The sequence below is a fragment of the Sorex fumeus genome, unplaced genomic scaffold, assembly GCF_029834395.1.
Source record: "Sorex fumeus unplaced genomic scaffold, SorFum_2.1 ptg000061l, whole genome shotgun sequence".
Taxonomy (NCBI): Eukaryota; Metazoa; Chordata; class Mammalia; order Eulipotyphla; family Soricidae; genus Sorex; species Sorex fumeus.
In genome coordinates this window covers 57,396,126-57,418,441 of record NW_026606118.1, presented here as the reverse complement: position 1 = coordinate 57,418,441, position 22,316 = coordinate 57,396,126, and the positions used below count along the sequence as shown (strand labels likewise).

Here is a 22,316-nt window from a genome sequence, read left to right as displayed (position 1 = left end):
CACAGCAAGTCCGGAAGGCTGGTTTATGGCATGCCTGGGCAAGACTGTCCTCTGCACCGAGTGCTGGTCTCCGGCCCATCACAAGAGCACAGCAGCGAGCCCCGGGAGACAGGGTCCCTCATGCTGTCCGTGTCGGAGGAGCTGGGTCACACTGGGGGCGCGAGGGATGCGGCAGGGTGAAGGGCTCTGCGCCGGGTCACTGGTAGTACACCAGGGGTCTCTGGGAGTAGCAGACGTTGTCTCTGAGGAGGGGAGACCCCACAGCCATGCGCACCTTGTTCCAGCGGTGGCCTTTATTGTAGATGGGCTTGACGGACCGGGTGGACCAACGGGTCAGGTACCTGTGGAGGGAGGTGATGCTGCGGCCAAGCGGCAAACCTGGGCGGGGTGCCCAGCCTCTCTGGGGGAGCGACAGGCGGGCGGGCCCCTGCGAGTGTGTGTGGTAGGGGCCAGGCACGCGCTCCTGGGTCCCGGGCTGTGTGCGTGCGAGCTGGGGAGGAGCTCCCCCTGCCGCCCTGGCCCCCAAAGCTCCCCTGGGGTGGGCAGCTGGAACTGGTGGAGGACCCCTGCGCCTCAGCCAGCCCACGATGGGAGCCAAGGGTGAGGGCCCACGGGTGCTCTCCTGGCCTGGGAAGGGTCCTGGAAGGGGGGTGGTGAGCAGACACATGGCTGCCGCCCAGGATCTGGCCTCTTCTAGGGACGGCCCGGGCCCCGCTAGTTCCCGGAAAAGTGGCTCATGCCGGCTGGGACTGGGGTTCACTCCGTCCAGAAATGGAATCTGGAGCCCATCCAGAGAGGCCCACCCTGCATCCTGAGAGCTCAGCCCTGGCAACGGCCAGATCCTCCCCAGCTCCACTCTGGGTTGGGGGTCAACCCGGCGGCCTCCAGAGACACTTGCAAGAGCAGCTTTCCAAATGAAACCAATCAATCACGTTCACCACAAACCCTGATATAAAAGTGAAACACACACACACACACACACACACACACACACACACACACACACACACACACACCCCTTACTGCTGATGGCCCTGTGCACAGAGGAGGGCAGGGCCATGGATAGCTGCAGGCGCCGGAGACCTGGCCTTGGCCACATGGTCCTGCTCGCAGGCCGGGGCTGGTGACGCTCGCTCAGCAGGGGACAGGTAAAGGGACACACTGCCCGGAAGGCAGCGCACAGCAGGGGGGCGGGGAGCTGGGCCCGGGCGCACCCCGGGAGTCAAGGAGCTCAGGAGCACTGCTGGCCTGCAGCTAGCCCTGGGCCCGGTGCCCGTGCCACACAGAGCAGCCAGCTGGCAGGGGGGCCCGGGCGGGCTCCAGGCCCTTCTCTGGAAACGTCCCAGCTCGAGGAAGAACCACGGCTCCTTCCTACCTCTCCGGCAGGCAGGGCTGGGGGCAGGGTGGGCCTGGGGCCTGCCCCCACACATCATCAATCCCGTGTCGCGTGAGGGGACCGGATGGAGGGCAGGGAGCCTGGCCCGGCTTCAAAGGCCCGGGGGCAGGCTGGATCGTGTCCTCAGGCCTGCTGCTGCTCTGAGCGAGGGTGCCTCCTGCCTGTGCTAGGGCGGGGCTGGGGGCTCAGCTCCCTAGTGGTCCACACCGCACATTCCGGAGGACAGGAAGAGGCTAACCTGTCCTGCCCCTCCCCCGGGGCGCTGGCAGAGGGCCCAGCTGGCAATGGGGGGGGGGTGGGGCGGGTGGAGGTGGGCATGGGGCCAGGAGGCGGGCAGATGACAGAGTGGCCTGGCTCCCTGGCACCCCAGTGCGGAGACCCAGGGCTGGACTCACACCTGTGCTCTAGCGGGGCTCAGGGGTTGTCGGCGGCAGGGGGTTGTCCTGAGGGCTCCGCAGCTCCAGGGGCCGATGGACAGGGAAAGGAGGGCAGGCTGCGCGGGGGACAGGGCAGGAGGGTCCCCAGGGTCCATGGCTGTGACAGAGCAGGGGTAGGGTGGGGACAGGGCTGAGGGGGTGGGGACATGGACAGGGGTGTCACAGCGGGGGGGGAGGGGCAGGACCGTGACAGGGCATGACAGGACGGGACAGGGCTATCACAGCAGGGGGCGGACAGGGCGGGGACAGGGCTGTGACAGGGCCAGGAGCTCTGCAGAGGGGAGGCTGGCACCACACTGCCAGCCAGGTGAGCCGTGCAGCTCAAGGCCACCCCTGCAGCGCTGTTTCCGGGGAGCACCTGAGCCTGCCTGTCTCCAGAGCCTCCCTGGGTGCTGCTGACCCCCGGGCAGCGGAGGGACTCGGGGAGCTGTGAAGGGAAGGGTGGGAGGGGACAGGCCACGCCCCGCAGTGCTGGGCTCTTACCGGTTGAGCTGCGGTTTGCTCTTTGGGACGAACCCTTCAGGGAGTCGAGGCCTGTGATTCGGCAGCAAACCTGGGGGGGGGGGGGGGAGGCAGAGCCATGAGGGGCAGTGGCCAGGGACAGCGGGGAAGCGGGGCTGGCAAACTGGACAACTCGGAGAGCCCCTCCCCGCGCAGCGCCCCTACCCGCGCGGTGGGCCATCTTCACACACTCCTCGATTTTGCGGTGCTCCTGGCGGCACAGGCCCGTGATGCTCCGGGGCAACATCCCTCCGTGGGGCCGGATGAACTGGCTGAGCAGCAGAACGTCCTAATGGGAACGAGAGACAGGAAACAGGGGCCCCTGGGTGGGTGTTGGGGGCAGCGGCAGGGCCAGAGGGCCTGCTGGGCTGTGGTTCTCTGGGGCCTGCCAAGAGCTGGTGAACGCTCCACAGGGAACTGACCCCCTGACCACTGTCCAGCGTCCATTGCTGCCATCCGAGCAGAAGAGAAATCCCAACTCAGTATGATTTCCTGACCATACCGCCAACCCCAGGAGCTCCAGGAGGTCATCTTTTTTTCTAGGCTGGGGGGCACACCTGGTGATGCGCAGGGCTTACTCCTGGCTCTGTGCTCGGGGACCTTATGGGAAACCGGGGATAGACCCCAGGTCAGCTGCTGGCAAGGCAAGCGCCCTGCCCGCTGTGCTCTCTCTCTGGCCCTGGGAGGTCATCTTTAGATGACCAGGTTAGAGAACAGGCACTTGTAAGAAAAAAGCGGGCTGCACCGGACAGTTGGGGTGGTGGAGGCCACCATGCAGTGCAGGATGGACCTGGGGGCCTGCACACGTGAGACACTGGCACCCCGTCAGGTCCCCCGAGAAGCGTGGAGTGCCCCCACCTCCAGTGCCCACACACTTTCGTGCATCTGTTTGGCAGTGTCTCTTCCGGAACCTAAGCCTTCCCTTCCTTGGGTGAGGTCAGGGGTACCCCGGGCCGTTCCCCATCCTGTGTCTACACGGCGCAGGTCTGATGACCTGCAGGTCATCAGCCCCTCTGGTTTCGGCCTCTGTTGCTGCAGGGCCCCGGGGCTCCCGGCCGAGGGGGTGCAGGGCTGCAAGGTTAACCTCTGCACCCTCAAAGCTGCAGTGACCAGAGGCAGGAGGCATCTCCGGCCTCTCAGGAAGGGCCCTCAGGACGGGGCTCTGTGTGAGCCGAGGACAGATGTGAGACCACCCCAGGAGGGCCGATGAGGGGGTTAAACCAGACCGCCAGCCCCACCCGCCCAGCCCCGAGGGCCCGACACGCCAGTCGGAGCAGTCATGTTCCACTAACCGATCTGCTGCCCTGGCGGGCGCCGTGCTACAGAACCGCAGATTTGTTTTAATCACCGAACAGCTCCCGAGGGACCCAAGCCCCCAATTCCCATCCCTGTAATCTCCAGAATCTGATGAAAAGAACTTGGATGGGATTATCCAGGGCTAATAAACCCGGCTCAGGGGCCCCAGCCCTGCCCCCGCCGCGGGCCTCGTTGGCTGCCAAGCAAGCCGAAGGCTTTGTGGGGCTCAGGAGAGCCGTGTCCTGAGCGAGGGCGGGCAGGGAAACGCCTCTCGCCTCCCCCTCGCCTCCCCCCTCGGAGGGGATTGGGTTTCTTTGGCTGGATAAACAGGGCCCAATCCAGTTCCTGGAAGTGGCTGGTCAAGGCGTGCCTGCCCAGGGCGGCCTGGGAAACCTGGGGTTCGCCTCTCCACACACGCCCCACCCCCACTCACTCCCATGTCCCCAGCGCGGGAACGCTGGCCCGGGGCAAGCTTCCACGGCACCATCCTGCCATCAGCAGAAGGACCGGGAAGGCCAGAGAACAGCCCCCGCTGGGGGGCCGGAACCCAGGGCTCCCAGCCCGGGCGCTGAGCTGGGTCTCTGTGTCCACATCCCATGGGCACATGGCCTGTCCTCGCTGACCGGCTGACCAGATCTCTGCCTTAGTCATCTTATCCCACCCAGGCACACAGAGGTGGCCTGCAGGTCACATGGCCCGGAGTCTGGATCCCCGGAAGCCTAAATCCAAGGTGCGCAATGTCACCCATGGAATCCTGTAGAATAAGCAGGATTTCTCCCCAGGGCCGGCGCTGTGTCCCTTCCCGCGGGCGCTCCCCATTCCTGGGGAGGCATCTTCGTCAGGGTCATGAACGCGCAGAGTTCGGATCACATGGCCACACACTTCCCCGTGCCTTGAATGGTCTCGGGGAGAAAATGAGGCTGACAGAAGCACCTCTCACAGGGACACCATGAATCCAAACCCGTCTGCTCTCTTCCTCTGGGTGTGCCCGGGATGGGGCCGAGGGCATGTCTCTCCCTCTGAGCCACTCTCCTGCTCTGGAGGGGGTCACAGGCGGCAGGGCTGAGGGCTTGTCCCTGACCCGAGTGACCCCTGGCGAAGCTGGGGAAAAACCGCTGTGCAGTGCCAGGCAACACACTGGGGCTCACTCAAGGCAAGTGCCTTACGCGCTCCCCTCCCCCACTCTGGGATGTGCGTGAATATTTCTGCCGTGGTGTGGGGCATGGGACGCGGGTTCTATGCAGGGGGCCTATGCAGCTCATTGCTATCTAGTCAGGATTCACCCCCTCCTCTGGCAGAGAGCTAACACAGGGGCCCTGTAACCCCACTAAGGACAGTGGCCACCCCAGCTCCCAGAGGGCCTCAAATACCCCTCGTCATCAGAGCCGGAGGCGTGCTGAGCCCCAGCCTAACCCCCCCAGGCAGCTGGACAGGAGGGAAGCTGCGGACCGCCTTGGTCCCAGTCACCAGGGGAGGCTCAAATCCCACAGGGGCTGCCCAGCCCAAGCCAGCAGGATGAGTGCCTGGAGCGGCCCTGGGCAGCATTCTGAGGGGCGCCCGCACAGTCCTGCACGCAGTGTGGGATGGGAGACTGGGGGTGAACATGCCCCATCTCAGTGACCCCCAGAGCTGATGGCATGGAGCCCAACTGCACCCTATCACATAACTCACCTCGTAGGTGTATTTGTGTTTCAGGTTCCACCGGCAGATGGGGCACTGACCAGAGGGGTTAGGGGGGTTGGGGGTTTCCCGGGGAGTCTCCGTGATCCGGCCTTCGATCTAGAGCAGAGAGAGAGTGAGGAAGGGCAAAGGCTATGCAGACCCAATCCTTGCGCATACCTCCCCGCTAAAACAGTGGGGATGCCAGTGAAGGTGCCCTCGGGGGCCTGGTCGGGCTGCTAATGCTGCCCTCTGTCAGGCCTTGGGCGGGGGGTAGGGAGGATGGAGATGGGGTTGGGTGGCCTGCAGAGGAAACAGGACCTCATGCTGGTGGCGAGAGAGAGGGTTTGCTCCATCAGTGGGATGCTACCTTTCCTTCTCAGCAAACGCCAGGACATCAGCAGGACATCAGGCCTCCTCCCCACCCACTGGGAAGGAGCAATGACTTCACAGGACAGGGAGGGCTTTTGCCTGGCACATAGGTGACCTAGGTTCGATTCCTGGCATCCCAGATGGTCCCCTGAGGATGCCAGGAGTAATGCCTTAGTGCAGAGCCAGGAGTAAGCCCAGAACACTGCGTGGTATGGCTCCCAAACCAAAAAACAAACAACAACAACGACAAAATGCACAGGGTAGTGTCACACTGCATAGAGATGGAGCATCCCAAGGAAGCCTCATTTGCAGGCCCTCCAGGAAAGTGCTGAATGCAGGAGTGAACTTAGACCAGCCAAGTGCAAGGGAAGCGCCTACCCGCTGTGCTATCTCTCCAGCCTCTGTCCATGACGCTTTTGATGGTCACAACTGAGAACAGGGTGCTGATGACCAGAGCACAGGATGGCCCCCACCAAGAATGCGTGCACCCCTGTTGCTCAGAGTGCTGAGGACATGATGTCCTGGCTGGGCCTCTGTAGGCAGTTATCTGGGTGCTCACCTGCCTTTCCTCGCTCTCAAAAAACCCAGAAGCGGCAGGACCACTGCGATAGCACAGTGAGTAGGGGGTTTACCTTGCATGCGACTGACCTGGGTTTGATCCCCGACATCCCATACGGTCCTCCAAGCATGCCAGGAATAATTCCTGAGTACAGAGCGAGGAGTAACCCCTGAGTATTGCCGGATATAACCCAAGTACCTAGAAAATTAAAAACAAAAACCAAACCCAGAAGGGACCAGAGGTAATACAGGGGTTATGGCTCTCTTGGCTTGCATTTGGTTGACCCGGGTTCAGTCCCTGGCACCTCATACGGGCCCCTGCACACCATCAGGACTAAGGCTTGAGCACAGCTGAGTGTGGCCCCCAAGCAATGGAAAACACACTTATACCAAACAAAAAATGGGGCCAGAGCGATAGTACAGTGTGGCGGAGGGCGTTTGCCTTGCACGCAGCCAACTGGGTTCAATCCCCAGCATCTTATATGGTCCCCTGAGCACCACCAGGAGTAATTCCTGAGTGCAGAGCCAAGAGGAACCCCTGAGCATCACCGTGTGTAACACAAAAAAGCAAAAACAAGCAAACAAACGAAACCCCCAACCAAACTACAATGCCCAGGAGGGCGCTTCCCATCTTCCCTTTTGCTTCTCTAATCTGGATGTCACCTTTCCAATCCCCCATGCACAGCTGTGTCCTGTGACGAGCACAATAAAGCAAGGATGGGGGGTGGACTTCGTCACTGACTGAGGCCCAGGAATGTGATGAGGTGGGGACAGGTCTGGGAGGGTCTACGAGAGAAGCGGGGGAGCAGGGGAGCAGGCAAAGGAGAAGGGGGCTGGGAGCCACACTTGGCTGTGCGGGTGCTGTGATGGGCAAAACCGCCACAGTGCATCTGGGGGTGGAACGGAGGTGGGGGTGCGGGAGGCCAAGGAGGGGCGCTGGGCTGGGCTGGGGGAGAGGAAGGGAGCTGCTGAGAACCCCCGGCAGCTGCCGACCTATGCCAGGAGGGGGGTGGGGAGCTTACGGCTTAATCACCCCCCTGTGTCCCCTTTCATTCTCGAGCATGCAAACCCACAGAGCACCCTTCACTCCCCGGCCCAGGCAGAGATACAGGACAGAGTGCAGGCTGTCTCCCTGGGGAAGGGGGCACCAAGACAGGGCCCCAAAGGAGGGGAGCTCCCTAAAATGGAGTGTTCGGAGACAGAGCTGGGAAACCGTGCAGTGTTCCCCGGGGGAGACCCCAAGAGGGGCCTGTCCTGAGGGCAGCCCTAGCCGGGGGGCCCCTAGAGGGTTAAGTGCCTCCTTCTCTGCCCCCGGTAAGGGGGGAGTCCAAGCGGCCCCTGGGAGCCCGGCAGAGGGGGCTCAAGGATTTCTTGGAGGCTCCAAAAGCCCTGGGAAAGCACGGCTGTGCAGGGATTATGGGATAAGCTGGGCCCCATGACTCCTGAGCCAGGGGGAGGCGGGGAGGTGGAGAGGGGTCCCGGGGCTCTGGGCCACACACTCAGGGCTAAGTGCTCTCTGTGGCGCCACAGGCCCCGAGAGTCACCTCCCGTCAGCAGCCAGGCTCAGGCCGGCCTGGCTCAGCTTCCTCTGGCTCTCTCGCCCACTGCCTTAGTTTCCCCTTTGGGAGATGGGTGTATCACCTGCCAAAGACACTATCAGCAAAGGCCTCTGAGACCCTGCCATGAAAGAGGCTGCTCTGTGCCTCGGCCCAGGCCTGCGACTGTTCCTGATTAACTGCCAGGCAGTGCGTGAGCACAGCAAAGGGGAAGGGGGGGGCTAACCCCACCCCCCGCAGCAGGCAGCGGCTCCGAGCGTTCGGGAGGTGATACTCACAATAGTCGTCTTCCCCTCCTGGTGCTCCACCACTGCAGAGACAAAGGCGGGGGGGCATTAGGCCAGCCATTTAACAGGTCTGCTCTCTGACAGCCCCACCTGGACGCAGCAGGCAGGGACCCCCTCTCAGGGCGAAGGCTGGGGATGGGGATGACAACGTGCGCTCGGATGTCCATGCAAGATCCCCCCCTCCCCACAGGGGTCAGTTTTCCCACGCTCTGTGCCTCATTCATCTTGGTTCTGCCCCAGGGAAGTGGCCACGCGTGCGTGCGTATGTGTTAGGTTTTGTGTGCGTGAGTATCTACGTTGGGGATACATATATGTGTGATGTGTGAGTGTATGTTGGGTTTGTATGTGTGTACATGTGGATGTGTGTGTACATAGGGATGTGAGTATATGCTGGGTTTGTATGTGAACGTATGTGAGTGTATGTTTGGTGTGTGTATGTTGGGTCTGTGTGTGTACATGTGTGTATGCATGTACCTGTATATGTGTGAGCGTATGCTGGGTGTGTGTGTGGGGGGGGGATGCTGGGGGTGTGGCAGGAGTGGCTAGCCCCCACGGGAAGGACCAAGCATACTCCAGGTCCCTGCAGAGTGCAGTGGACAGACACTGCTCTGGAGCACGGGGCATGGACAGTGCCCCTGTCTGCCACATAGGAGGGGGCCGGGGGGGGGAGGGGTCCATTGGCCCCGGGTGCAGGCCAGGCTTCAAGGACAGTGCTGACCCCCAAACTGAGGCTTCGCCCCATGCCCCGCTCTGTCTAAGCAGGTCAGGGAGGCGAGCAGAGCCTGAGAGCCAGTGAAGAGGCTCCCCAGGCCCCAGGCTGCACCAATTTCCTCTCACCACTCTGGCTGCAGTGACAGCTCCTGCCACACGCCACACCACAGTGCACCCAAGGGGACAGTCCAGTTGGCAAATCAAATTAGCACAAGCTGGTAGAAGTCTGTGTTTTGGTTTAGGGTTTTGGATCACACCTGGCAGTGCTCAGGGATCACTCCTGGAGAACTTGGGGACCATATGGGATATCGAACCCAGGTCAGCTGCATGCAAGGCAAACACCCAATCCACTCTACTAGTACTCCGGCCCGTTCTTCATTTCTTTGAGAGAAACCATAACTGAAAGCCTAGAGCTGGCACCCAGCAGATGCTCAAGAAACGCTAGATGGAATTTTGGGGAACAAACTTCTCATAGTCCTCTTGGGACAGCTAATTAGCACAACAGAAAATTCAGGCTCACAAGCAGGAGAAAAACTGACTTCCACAATACCGACACTGGGGCCAGAGCAACAGTACAGCGGGTCGGACGTTTGCTTTGCATGCAGCCACCTGGGTTCTATCCCCAGCATCCCATATGGTTCCCTGAGCACCGCCAGGCGTCATTCTGGAGTGCAGAGCCAGGAGTAACCCCTGAGCATCTCCAAGTGTGACCCCAAAAACCAAAAAACTAAAAGCAAAAAACCCGAAACAAAAATGAAAACCCCCAAAATACGGACACTGTATTGTACCAGCTTGGCCACCACTATTCCGTGTGCCTCAGTCGCCAGCCCTAGAAAGCAGAGGCACAGATCAGGAAGAGCCTCGGGTTCTCCTGTGGCAACCCAGCAGGGGCCCCAGACCTCACGGAGACAGCTGCCCAGCACCACGGCCGCCAGGCAAGCAGACTGGAGGGGCTCGACCCTAAATGGTATGATGGTGCACCCTGGGGACTGTCATCTCTTCTGCACTGCTATTGGTCGGTATTAAAGTCTAGAAGAAACAGACACTGCTTTTGGTACTAAAAAGCAAACAATGAAGAGGGAAGGAGAAGAAGAGGGGAAAAAATGTGAGGCGATTCGAACCCAGCCAGAGGCCCAACGCAGCATCTGTGTTCACTGAGCTTTGTGACCGACACCTAATTGGACCCAGACTGCTGGACGGGTTCCCCGTTTGTTTTCTGGGCAAGGCCATTCATAAAGCCTCATTACTCCAACCAACCTGAGCGCCTGACCCGGTCCAACCCCGGACACACAAAGGAGCCACAAAGGCCAGAAAGGCCCGGAGGCTTTCTCCAGAGAACACTGCAGTCCCTGATCAATTCTGAGGCAGACGAGGGTTGCTCCCTGTAAAAGAAACTGCGTCACCCCACACACGGATCTACTTGTTCCGAACAGAGACCAGCCCAAACGGGATGTGGGTGAGACGCGACCTGGTGCTGAGTCTGGAGGCCAGCACTGGCCTGAGCAGGGGAACCCGGGCCCAGCCCAGCGGGGCTTCTGGAATCCGCAGAGATGCTGCAAATGTACAGAAACCAATGAGGGCGAGGGGGGAGGGTGGCCAAACCTGAGCAACAACAGGTGTGTGTGTGTGTGTGGGGGGGGAAGTGTGGGTTTTTTTTCCCCTTGCCCTTTTTGGCTTTGGGTCATATGACAGTGCTCAGGGGTCGCTCCTGGTGTGCTGGTGTGAGTGTGTGTGTGTGTGTGTGTGTGTGTGTGTGTGGGATACACCAGGGGGTTGACTGAGACTGAAGCCAGGGCTCCTGCTATCTCCCCAACCCCAAGGGGGAAATGTTTTGAAGAATCCCTAGAGGAAATAAAAGGAGGGCTACATGCCTCCCAGCAATCCCCAGAACAATGCCTGGAACCACAAAACGGATAAACATGTGGCTGCCCAGCTTGGTGGAGACACTTGGGCCCCTGACCATGAGGTAAACAAGTCTAACAAAACACACATCACTCCCGGCAAAGACCCAAGCCCTGAAGTCATCCCGCCGGCCCCTGGAAAGGAGATCAAAGCTGGTGGCAAACTCGGAGGCTCCTTAGCCAGTGAATCATCTTACTACAAGCCAGTGGGTAAAACAATAGGCAGATGCTTATCGGCAAGGGATGATTTGTCAAACTAAGAAGGAATAACCTGAGAGCTCACAGGGGCTGGAGGCTGACCAGGGTGGGGTGGCCCGAGCAGGGGCAGAGGGGCTGAGGAGGGCTGCCCTGAGCTTCAGTCTCTGAAAACAGGAGATAGGAATCAACACGGTATTGATTTCCAGTGTGCATGCAAAAACCAAACAGACCTGGGGCTCCATTTCATTCCTGGCTGCCTCGCCATTCAGGAGAAGTGGTGGTGTGTGTGTGTGTGTGTGTGTGTGTGTGTGTGTGTGTGTGTGTGTAAAGAGACGCCGGAACCATGGTGTGTGTGTGTGTGTTCCTGGCTGCCTCACCATCCAGGAGAAGTGGTGTGTGTGTGTAAAGAGACGCCGGAACCATGGACCGGAAAACTTGCTTAGAAAGAGGTGGAATCACCCTCTAAACTAGGATTAAGAGGCTAAATGGGTTCAAGAGCAGTGTGTCTCACTCTGGGACCGTGCTGGGGCCCCGGAGGCAGGCGCGGCCCGACTCCTCTTACTGTGGCGCCTTGCACGGGCCAGGAAGACGAGGACTCCGGGAGAAAGGGAACTACAGCAAAGCCTGGGAACACCACCGTCATAAAAGTCCAAGCCTCGTAAAGAGGTCCTTTGAGTGCTTCAGTAAATCCTCGCCTAGGACGCAGGCCAAGTCCAACTGACCCGTAACTGTCATCACAAACAGCGCTGCGGCGAGATGATAGCGAACCTCACGGGCCTCGCAGACCACAGAAACAGACACGGCGCACAGCAGTGGTGGAATAAAGCCCCAACTGTTCGTCCAGGAGGAAGACGAAAGAGGGAGGGTGCGGTGGCTGCGGGAGGTGCCCTGGAACCAAAGTCCTTGGAAAGGAGCCACAGAAACCAAGCCCCCAGCAACGCCTGCAGGGAAGGGCGGAAGAAGGGCCTGATGGTTCAAGGGCAAATCAACAGTCTCACGTGGGGCCAGGGAGAGGTGTGTGCCGCCCTTCTCAAACTCCTTCCTGGCTCCGGCTCCACCCGCTTCTCCATCTCTTTCATTCTACCACCGAAGGCTTCAGATTCTCCTACCACCTCCCGTTTTCACCACACGTTCATGCTGCAGTCCGAGGAGTCTCGTAGCTGCACAAAAACCTCTTCCTGTCGCCACCAGATTACTCTGGGCTGTCTTCTGATTCTTTTGGGCTTCAAACGCAACCACTGCCCTCCCTCCCAGAGCTCTGTTTGGTGCCCATCTTGCCAGGCTCTCTGGAAGGTGGGGCCCTCCAGGAAGCCCCTGCAGGCCAACTGGAGGAGAGGGGTGAGGAGTTCCCCTTAGCCTCACTCATTTAAGCACACAATCACTCCACATGTCTGACAGCTTATTACTGTTAATTCACACAATCACGTGTGTTTATTTCTCTCGTTTCAAATACATTTCCTTCCCGAGGGCTCTAAGAAAAAGGGAGGGAATGGGGGTGTTGAGCGCAAAATCTGCTCAATCTGGCACGGGATTGGGCAGGCAGGAAGCAGAGTGAGGCCCTACTTCCTGCTGTGTGATGCCAGGCAGCTTCCAAACCACCAGGCCACATCTCCTCAGCCGGGCAAGTGTAACACCCACCTTTAAGGATTAGTGAGAAGATGGATACACGGACATGGACAATTCAGTGTTGTGCTGGTAGCAGATACTTAGGAATCCACATTTTTGACTTTTGTCTTCTTCCATCAAAATATTTTATTTGGGGGGTAGGGTGGTGGTCTGGAGCCACATGTCTTTGGGATCAAACCAGGCTCAGCCACGTGCAAGGCAAATGCATGTATCTGTACTACCTGGACTATCTCTCTGGGCCCTCCATTTACTTTTTAGGGTTTTCAGGGCTTACTTCTGCCTCTGCTTTCCGGGATCACTTCCGGAAGTGATGGGCAGGGACCAAGTGTGGGGCCAGGGATTCAAACCGGGTCAATCTTATGCAAGGCAATGCCTTACTGTAGTATCTCCTGGCACCATCATACTCTTTTTTTTTTTTTTTTTTGCTTTGTGTGTGTCCCTCTTTTTTGGGGTAGAAGGGTGGCGGGTGATTTGGGCCACTGATCCCAGTTGTGCTCAGAGGACTATGTGGTGCCAGGGATCCATCCCTGGCCTCCTGCACACCAGCAACCTGAGCTCTCTTTGTCCCTCCATGTTTTCTCTTTCTTATCAAACTTCACAGCAGGGTGATCCCAAGTGCAGAACCGGGAATAAGCCCTGAGCACCACCGGATGTGGCCCCCAAACAAGCAAACAAAACCAAGAGATGTAAATCCAGCTATTTGTGTCAGACATCTGGTAGAACCCCTAAAAATATTATGGGCAAGAGCTTCTTTTGCAGTGGCAGAACAGATGTGACCCTTCTCTAAATCATGATCATCAGCACGATCTCACTGGACATCCCCCTCCCACCCCCTACACCTGGTGATGCCGGGGATTCAAAGTGGGGTCAGTCATGTACAATGCAAGTATCTTAATGTCTGTACTATCTCTCTGGTGCCTTTGGTTCTTAACAAATTAGTTTATCTAACATTGACCAGACAGTTGCTGCATTTTGTTGTTCTAACAAATGTTCTATCTTTTCTTCATGGCTAAACTCTTTAAAAAAAAAGCGATAGCACAGCGGTAGGGCGTTTGCCTTGCACGCAGCCAACATGGCAGACCCGAGTTCGATTCCTCCGCCCCTCTCGGAGAGCCCGGCAAGCCACAGAGAGTATCTCGCCTGCACGGCAGAGCCTGGCAAGCTCCCCATGACGTATTCGATATGCCAAGCACAGTAACAACAAAGTCTCCAGTGGAGACGTTACTGGGCCCTCTCGAGCAAATCGATGAACAACGGGAGGGCCTTTACCTTTACATATATATATAATATAGCTGCACTTTCTGTTTCTTTGCAGACTCTTTGATTTCCCCAAACTGGGTTCCTTTCCTGCCATTTATTTTATTTTGGTGGAGGCTGAAACACACCCAGCTGTGCTCAGGACCACCACCCCCTGAGAGTACTTGGGACTACATGGGGTGCTGGGATAAAGTAGGCTCCTGTCAGGCTAAGTGCCTTAACCTCTGTACTAAGTCTCTGGCCCCTATCCCTCTAAGTGCTGTTTGAAGGTGTAAAGAGGGAGCTCTTGGGCTGGGGATGAGGCTTAAAGCAGCATTTGCCTGGCCTGTGTGAGACTCTGGGTACCTCTCCCCACCCTCCAGGACCTTCTTCATTTAGCTCTTCTATTTGGACCTTTTCTCTCCCTCTGACAACAATGATTGCTTAAGGTATTCCTCACTGTCAGTCAATATTACACCCAAATCTTAACAACAAAACCATGCAAATCCAAACCACTTCTGCATTCCACACATTCGTTCCCACTTCCAGCTGCACACAAAGAAGTCTCCGTCCTCCCTCTCACCCAGATTCCGTTCTTTTCTACAGGATGAGTCAAGACATGGGCCCCTGATGGAAACTTGCCCCTGGATTTACAATTTCTGGTAATAAAAGTTCCCTGTACTTTATCAGGTGAATAACCTGCTTTAACCCATGAGCATATATACATCACTCCAACTGAATTTCTCAGACATGAAGCTGCATCTTCGCTTTGCTGAGACCTTAATTTCCTTGGCCGCCTTAAGTCCAGCGCCCCCCCCCCCCCCCTCGCCGCCTTCGGCTAACTGTTAAATGTTTGAATGCCGCCCCGGGTTTCCCGATTTAAAAGGAATGCAAAGCAGAGGAACCACCTGGGGGCTGCCAAGGTTTAGCTCTCTCTTTCCCAGGGACGGGGTGGGGGGTGGGGGAACCAGCCACGTCAGATCAAAGCATTTTTAGATTTCAGGGAATAGGAGGGCCCTGGGCTGGAGCGACAGCACAGAAGTAGGCGTTTGCCTTGCACGCAGCTACCCGGTTGGCCCAGGTTCGATTCCTCCACCCCTCTCGGAGAGCCCGGCAAGCTACGTCGCCCGCAGGGCACAGCCTGGCAAGCTCCCTGTAGTGTCTTCGATATGCCAAACAAAGTAACAACAAATCTTACAGTAACAACATAGTAACAAGAAATCTCACAGTAACAGCACAGTAACAACAAGTCTCACAATGGAGACGTTACTGAGCCCGCTGGAGCAAATCGAGGAACAACGGGAGGACAGAGCTACAGTGCCAGGAGGGCCCTGGGTGGGGGTGGGCCCAGGGCGTGTGTGGCCGGGGGTTGAGCCAACAAAGACCCTCCCTAAGGATTCTTTAAGTGAGGAGGTGGAGGTTGGTTCAGAGCGTTTCTTGGCAGAAAACTTCCCCACGTCAGGGTGGGTCTCTCTTCCGGCCCTGCTGGCTCAACAGATGATTTCTCCCCCCCCCCCCCCCGACCCCGCCCCAGCCCGTGGGGACCCTCTGGAGAGCTGGGAGGAAAGGATGCCCGGCCCTGGCCCCGGGAGAGGCGTCCGTGCCCGGCCGGAGCGCCGGCGTCTCGGACGCTCTCAGCAGCCAGAGGGCGCAGCCGCCGCCGCTCGGCTCCCACTCACCTTCCCGGAACCCGCGGGCCGGCGGCCGGGCCCAGCTGGTCGTGGCCGGGCCGACCACCAGCCCCCGGAGCCAGCGTCCACAGCCAGACATCAACCTAGTGAGCGCCGCCATCTTGGAAGCCCACGCCGACCTCTTAAGCACTTCCGCTTCCGGAGCGGCGCGCGCGCAGCCGCAGTGGCGCGCGGGGAACCGAAGCTCCGCCCCCTGCTCCCCTCTCCCGTCGCGCTGGGAGCCTCGCCGAGGAGCCTCTCCATCAGGACCGCGCAGCATCCTCTGGGCTTCGCTGGGGGAGCGGCCGAGCTGTCAGTCCTCCAAGTCTCCGAGGCTTCCTGGTTAAAATCACCTCCACACTGTGGTCTTCGTGAAGCTCTCTCTTCTCTGCGAATCCCCTGTGGATTTTCTGTTTCTTGTGCCTAGGCCTAGCCTGGATGGGAGAAGCATCAGGTGGCCAGCAGATCTGGAATGAATTCCTACGTCACCACACACACACTCTCTCCGCATCTCCTCACACTATCACACTCCTTAGGCACAGACCTAACACGGACCTAACGCTTCCCTTTGGCTCCAGGACATTTGCTTAGCTATTTTCTCTACCTGCTTTTTTGCTGCTAGTTAATGCCCTTTTAATTTCTCAGCGCTCATTTCGTACTTCGCTTTCCACGGCAGCTTCTTTCTTTCTTTTCTTTTTTTTTTTTTTTGGTCTTGAATTCATACCCAGAGGTGCTCAGGAACTTCTCCTGGCTTAGTGCTGGGACAGAAGGACAGGTGCAGTTACTCCTGGTGGTGCTCTAGGAGTCAGATGGTAGCAAGATCAATTCCCCAGAGTTTGTTCAACTCTCTGCCTCAGCAGTCTTTTTTTTTTTTTAATATTTGACAATTAAAAATCTTTTTTTCTTTATTTTAAAAAAATTTTTATTAGTGAAACACCATGAGATACAGTTGTAGACTTCCAAATTTTTGTGCTTGGGTTTCAGTTATACAATGATCGAGTACCCATCCCTCCACCAGTGCCCATTCTCCACCAACACTGATCTCAGTATCCCTCCCACCCCCCTATCCCCCGATCCCACCCTGCCTCTGTGCCAGGGTACTCCCTTTTGTTCTCTCCTTTTGGGTCAGCAGTCTTCCTTTCCTTTCCTTTCCTTTCCTTTCCTTTCCTTTCCTTTCCTTTCCTTTCCTTTCCTTTCCTTTTTTTCTCTAAAGCCCTGCATTACTGAGGGGTAACTGCTCCTGGTTCTGTACTCAGGAATTACCCCTGCTGGTACTCACGGCACTATATGCAATGCTATCTGGAATGCTGGGGATTGAACCCGGGTGAAGCGCCCTACCCACTCTACTATTGCCCTGGTCTCAGTAGAATCGTAGCCTCCCTCTTGCTGGTTCTCAGCCCTAGACATCTTTTCATTTTAGTACCTGGCACGTTGCCAGTTTTAGATTTACATTGTTTAAATGTGTTTATCAGACTATAAGCCCCGGGAAGGCAGGTACATTGTGCTCTGTTGATGCTTGTGTGTCCAGCATGCGGTGCTATATATTCTTGTGGAGCAAATGAGTCGAGCATATATTTATAGGGTTGTTGGGAAGATTAGATGAAGTAAGATATAAGTGCACAATAAACCAGATTATGTAATAGGGCAATTACTGAGATGGGCCGTGTGCTGAGCACTTTTCACAGGTGTGATGGCTTGCCAGAAGCTAATGGTTCCCAGAGAAAATCCAAGGGCCCAGTTTTCCTTCCTTGGGACTTGTGGAACATCTAGGCTACTTCTCTGGTGCAAGGAAAAGCCATTCACTGCTCACCTCTTCTCGTTGGTGGCCAGGGTATGCTCCCTATCTATTTTTCCCCATTACAAACCTGAAGGGGCTTTTCAGATTTTCCTGCTGATTCATAGACAGGAAACGCAGATTCACAAACAGGCACAGAATGTTGTCTGTTGGCGGGGAGGGCAGGAGCTGGGCTTTCAGCTGAAACTGCTTGGCTGGTGGACTCGAGGGTACAGAGCAGCTGGGTGCAGAGCTGGAGTTCAGGAGAAATGTGCTTTTGGTGCTTTACCCAAAGCAGCAAAATAGTTCCAGTGTAATTGCCTGGAGGCGATAGCACAGTCGTAGGGTGTTTGCCTTGCACGAAGCTGGCCCAGCTGAGTTGGGTTCTATTCCTCCGCCCCTCTCGGAGAGCCTGGCAAGCTACCAGGAGTATCTTGCCTGCATGGCAAAGCCAGGCAAGCTCCCCGTGACGTAGTCAAATATGCCAAACACAGTAGCAACAAGTCTCACGATGGAGATGTTACTGGGCCTGCTCGAGCAAATTGATGAACAATGGGAGGACCGTGACCGTGGTAATTGCCTTACCCTTCAGCAAGGGAACGTCTATTCCTGGAAAGTGAAAAGTTGAGAGAAAAGTCAGTCTGGGTGTGTAAGAGTGGCCTGGACTAGGTGTGGTGCAGACAGTCTGTGGGGTTAGGTGTGGTGCAGACAGTCTGTGGGGTTAGGTGTTGGGTGGGACAGGAAAGCCTTGACTCTCCTTGTAATTCCCTTTCCTTCTCTATAAGTGACTTGGCCCTTTCTGCTTGGACTATCTCCTTTCTTTATTAGTCCCTGACTTTTGTTTTTTTTTTTAATTTTTAATCTTTTATCTACATTGGGCAATGCTCAGGGGTTAGTTACTCCTGTCTCTGTGCTCAGAAATTACTTCTGGCAGTGCTCAGAGGACCATTTGGAATGACAGGGATTGAACGTGGGTCAGCCTTGTCCAAGGCAAACACCCTACTTGATGTCCTATTGCTCTGGCCCCAGCCCCTGACTTTTGGGATCTAGTAGAGATCAAAGCAGCAGAATAGTTCCAACATAATTGGATATAATAAGCAAAACTAGTTGAATGATATCCCTCTTCCTCATTTTCTCTTTAGTTTAAAATGTGTTCTTTTCATTTCATTAATTTCTACTTTGATCTTTATCTTCTACTTTGGATTTACTTTGCTATATCCTGAGGTAAAATTTGAGGCCATTGCTTTTAGTTGTTTCCACTTATTTGATGCTTAAATTTAGTGATTTAAATTCATATTTAAGTATAATATTAGTATCATCCAACAAACGTTTAGATGTCACGTTTAGATTTGCATCAATTTCAAGATGTTGTTTCTGTTTTGATTTTTTATTTGAGCATTGTTTTTATTTAAGTGTATTACTTAATTTCCAAATATTTGGGAAATGTCCAGATATCTTTCTCTTTTCACTTTTAATTCCATATTAAATCATGCTGTTATAAAAATTTAAAAAAATTAAAATGTTTCTCTGGGGGGCGGGCAGAAATAGCTCAAGGTGTTGAATGAATGCTTTGCATACAGGAGATTAGGGTTTGTTCAGTAGTACTGCATGCATCCCTAAGGATAGACAGGAACTATCCCTCAGCCCCTCTCCCCAAACAAAAAGTTAAAAATATTAAAAAATTTAAAAAATGTTTTTGGCTTTTGGGGTTATACCTGGCAATGCTCAGGGGGCTATTCCTGGCTCTACATTCAGGGATTGCTCCTAGCAGTGCTCAGGGTACCATATGGGATGCCTGGAATTGAACCTGGGTTGACTGCATGCAAAGCCCTACCTGCTGTACTCTGACTCTGGCTCCTTTAAAGTTATTTTTGATTGTGGTAACATTGGTTGATAAGGGTATAGTGTTTAGACATTTAAGGGTTACAGAGTTAGTGTACCATGTCTACCATCAAAGTGTCAGTGTTCCTTCAGTATAGCCCATTGGGACTTTTCAGCCGATTGAAAGGGGCCTGTCTGCCGGCTGACCTTCATTCTGACGTTTCTCCTTTATCTTTTTGTAATTTTATTCATTTAAACACCATGATTTGCAAAGTGGTTCACAACACACTTGTTTCAGGTAGTCAGTATTGCAACACTTCCAGTGATAGTAGCTATAGTACTGTGGAGAGGGAGTTTGCCTTGCTTGCAGCTGACCTGGGTTCATTTGCTGGCATCTTAACTCATCCAGCAGTAATTCCTGAGTGCAGAGGCAGGAATGACCCCTGAGCATCACTGGGTATGACCCTACCCCTTAAATTCCAAAACTAGTCGTACCTCAAATGTGCCAATCCCTCTACCAATGTCCCTAGTTTCCCAACACCCCGTATTGTCTTACCCCAGTGTACACACCAACCCTTGCTCTGGTTCTAATGGCTGCATCTGAGTGCTAACCCTCTCCTCATGATCTCATCCTAACAATCAATTGTATTTAGAAAACAGCTTGTGGACCAGGGAGATGCCTCAGTTCTGAAGCTCCTGCTTCGCATGTGGAGCCCCTGTTTGACCCCCAGCATCACGTGCTTACTGTGCAGCACCTGGAGGCAGGAAGTTGGGAGTAGCCCCAACTTGTTGCTGCAAGGTGAGGCCCCCCCAAACTAAACAACTGAAAAAAAAAACCCAACTTGGTATTTTCGACAACAGTAAGTTAATGTCATTATTAAAAAAAAAAATGAAACAAGAGTTGTTTTTTTTTGGGGGGGGGTGTCACATCTGGCAATGCTCAGGGGTTATTCCTGGCTTTGCACTCAGGAATTACTCCTGGCGGTGCTTGGGGGACCATATGGGATGCTGGGAATTGAACCCAGGTTGGCTGCGTGTAAGGCAAATGCCCTACATGCTGTGCTATTGCTCCAGCCCCAAAACAAGAAAGTTTTTAGTTCCATGAAAGTTCTCAGTTTTCCCCATCCCCACCCCATGATTGGCTGTTTTGATTTCTCAAAATTTTCTGCCTTCAAGATCATGAAGATGGTCTTCTGTGTTTTTGCCCTGAAGTTTTGGTGTTTACCTTTTCCCATTTAGACCTCTGTTAATCAGGAATCATTTTATGATACTTCAGATCAGGATCGAGTCATTATTTTAGGGGTGTGTGAGAGGGGTGTGTTACACTGAGTCAGCTCAATGCTTACTCTTGGCTCTGAGCTCAGGAATCACTCCTGGAGATGCTTGCAAGGCCATGAGCAGTGCCGAGAATCAAACCCTGTTGTTCATATGCAGCAAATACCTTACTCATTCTTAAACAAATAAACAAACCCAGACACATTTAATAAATCCTGTTTCATTTGCATGAAAAATGCCATGTTTCACCTTGTTGCATTTATCTGTTGTGTATCTATTTAAATTCTATTTTATTTCATTGGTCTCTTTTTTATGTCCTTTAGCATCACTATTTTTTGTGCTTGGGGCTTACTCCTGGCTTTGTGTCTGAGAACCACTCCTGGTGGGTTCAGGGGACCTTATGGGGTGCCAGGGATCAAACTCAGGTCAGCTGTGTGCAAGGCAAATGCCTTATGTGCTGTGCTATATCCTTAGCCCCAGCACCGTTTAAAAAGGCTATCTATTGGGGCTGGAGCAACAGCATAGTAGGTAGGGCGTTTGCCTTGCACGCGGCCAACCCGGGTTCGATTCCCAGCATCCCAGATGGTCCCCTGAGCACTGCCAGAAGTAATTCCTGAGTGCAGAGCCAGGAGTAAACCCTGTGCATCGCCAGGTGTGACCCAAAAAGCAATAATAATAATAATAATAATAAAAAGGCTATGTATTATTTGTTTGGCTCTTCTTTAATATGCTTAATCAATATCCAGTTGCTAGGAATTTAAGGCACTGAAAGTTCAAATTATTTTTTTCTTTGTTTTTGGGAAACAGCCAGTGATTCTTAGGGGATACTCCTGGCTCTGTGCTCAGAATTACTCCTGGTGGTGCTTGCAAGACCATATGGGATGCTAGGGATCAAATCTGGGTCAACTGTGTACAAGGCAAACACCCTATTCACTGTACTCTCTCTCCAGACCCTTAAACATATTTTATTTTATTTATTTTTTAGCCACATCCAGTGATACTCAGGGCTTACACCTAGCTCTGCACTCATAAATTATTCCTGACTGTGCTCAGGGGACCAAATGGGATACTGGGGATTGACCCCAGATCAGCTGCATGCAAGGCAAATGCCCTATCCACTGTTCCCTTCAGCCCCTGAAATGTATTTTATTTTTCTATTTTTTAAATGTAATTTTACTTTTATAAAGTTGTTCACAATAGCTCATTACAGTTAATATTCAAACACTAATCCCATCACCATGTACCTTCCCACCAGTATAAGAGGAAGATGTGTGAAGTTTGTTGTATTTCATCCTGGAGTCAGTTAAGCCCTGGTATACGAGATTATAAACATGTATGTTAAACCCAAACAAATGTGTGCTACTTTTGGCACATCAGCGGGTTAGCGAATGTGGTCTCGTGCTCTAGGACGTGAAACACATTTTCCAAGCCTTACATACACACTATCTGTTTTGTCAGTGTGTCTTATATGCTGGGTGCTCTGTGCACTCTGTGTGTGTGTGTGTGTGTGTGTGTGTGTGTGTGTGTGTGTATGTGTGTATGTGTGGACTTGGGGCCACATCTGTCTGTGCTCAGGGCTTCCTCCTGGCTCCGTGCTTAGGGAACATTCTTGGCAGTGCTTGGGGGAACCATGTATGGTGTTGGGACTCAAACACAGGTCAGTCACATGCAAGGCAGCGAAGCAAGTGCTCTAATCACTGTATCTCTTCAGTGGAGTATGTGTGTGTGTGTGTGTGTGTGTGTATGTGTGTGCGCGCATATGTCTGCGTGTGTTACGAACAGCTCTCTACTGTGGTATTTAAGGGAATAAGGGCCTTCATCTGGGAGCTACAAAATAGTAGCTGCCAGGGAGGGAAGGGCTTTGCAGAAGCCGAGTTTCTGGGGCAGTTGGCAGTCCTTCTGGACAGTGGAAGGACGATTTCCAGCTGCAAGAGCAATCCTGAGCATGGAGAGCTGCAGTGACCCTGGAAACGCAGATGTGAGGGAGGGGAGGCGGCAAACCACTCCTTCCCCCACCAAACAGGCTTCCAGGCAGCCCCTCG

General features: G+C 54.6%; 1 protein-coding gene across 2 annotated transcripts; it reads right to left on the bottom strand.

Moving 5' to 3' along the window:
- Positions 1–134: 134 nt before the first annotated feature.
- MRPS18A (mitochondrial ribosomal protein S18A) lies at positions 135–15,540 on the bottom strand. Of its 2 annotated transcripts, XM_056125972.1 has the most exons (6): positions 15,414–15,540; positions 8,054–8,085; positions 5,302–5,409; positions 2,500–2,623; positions 2,317–2,386; positions 135–341 (listed from the first exon to the last, which is right to left on the bottom strand). In XM_056125972.1, the coding sequence occupies exons 1-6, from the start codon at positions 15,523–15,525 to the stop codon at positions 197–199; spliced, it is 591 nt and encodes a 196-aa protein (XP_055981947.1). In that variant the 5' UTR covers positions 15,526–15,540; the 3' UTR covers positions 135–196. The 2 variants fall into 2 exon arrangements, with proteins under 2 accessions (XP_055981947.1, XP_055981948.1); XM_056125973.1 differs by lacking the exons at positions 8,054–8,085; positions 15,414–15,540 and adding an exon at positions 6,294–6,343 and having other exon boundaries at positions 139–341.
- Positions 15,541–22,316: the final 6,776 nt, after the last annotated feature.

Excerpts from the sequence above, each read along its gene's own strand:
- MRPS18A (XM_056125972.1), bottom strand. The coding sequence starts at position 15,525 with ATGGCGGCGCTCACTAGGTTGATGTCTGGCTGTGGACGCTGGCTCCGG. Across the intron at positions 2,387-2,499 it reads GAAGATGGCCCACCGCGCGG|GTTTGCTGCCGAATCACAGG; the intron begins GTAGGGGCGCTG and ends CCCCCCCCCCAG. Across the intron at positions 342-2,316 it reads AGCAAACCGCAGCTCAACCG|GTACCTGACCCGTTGGTCCA; the intron begins GTAAGAGCCCAG and ends CTCCCTCCACAG.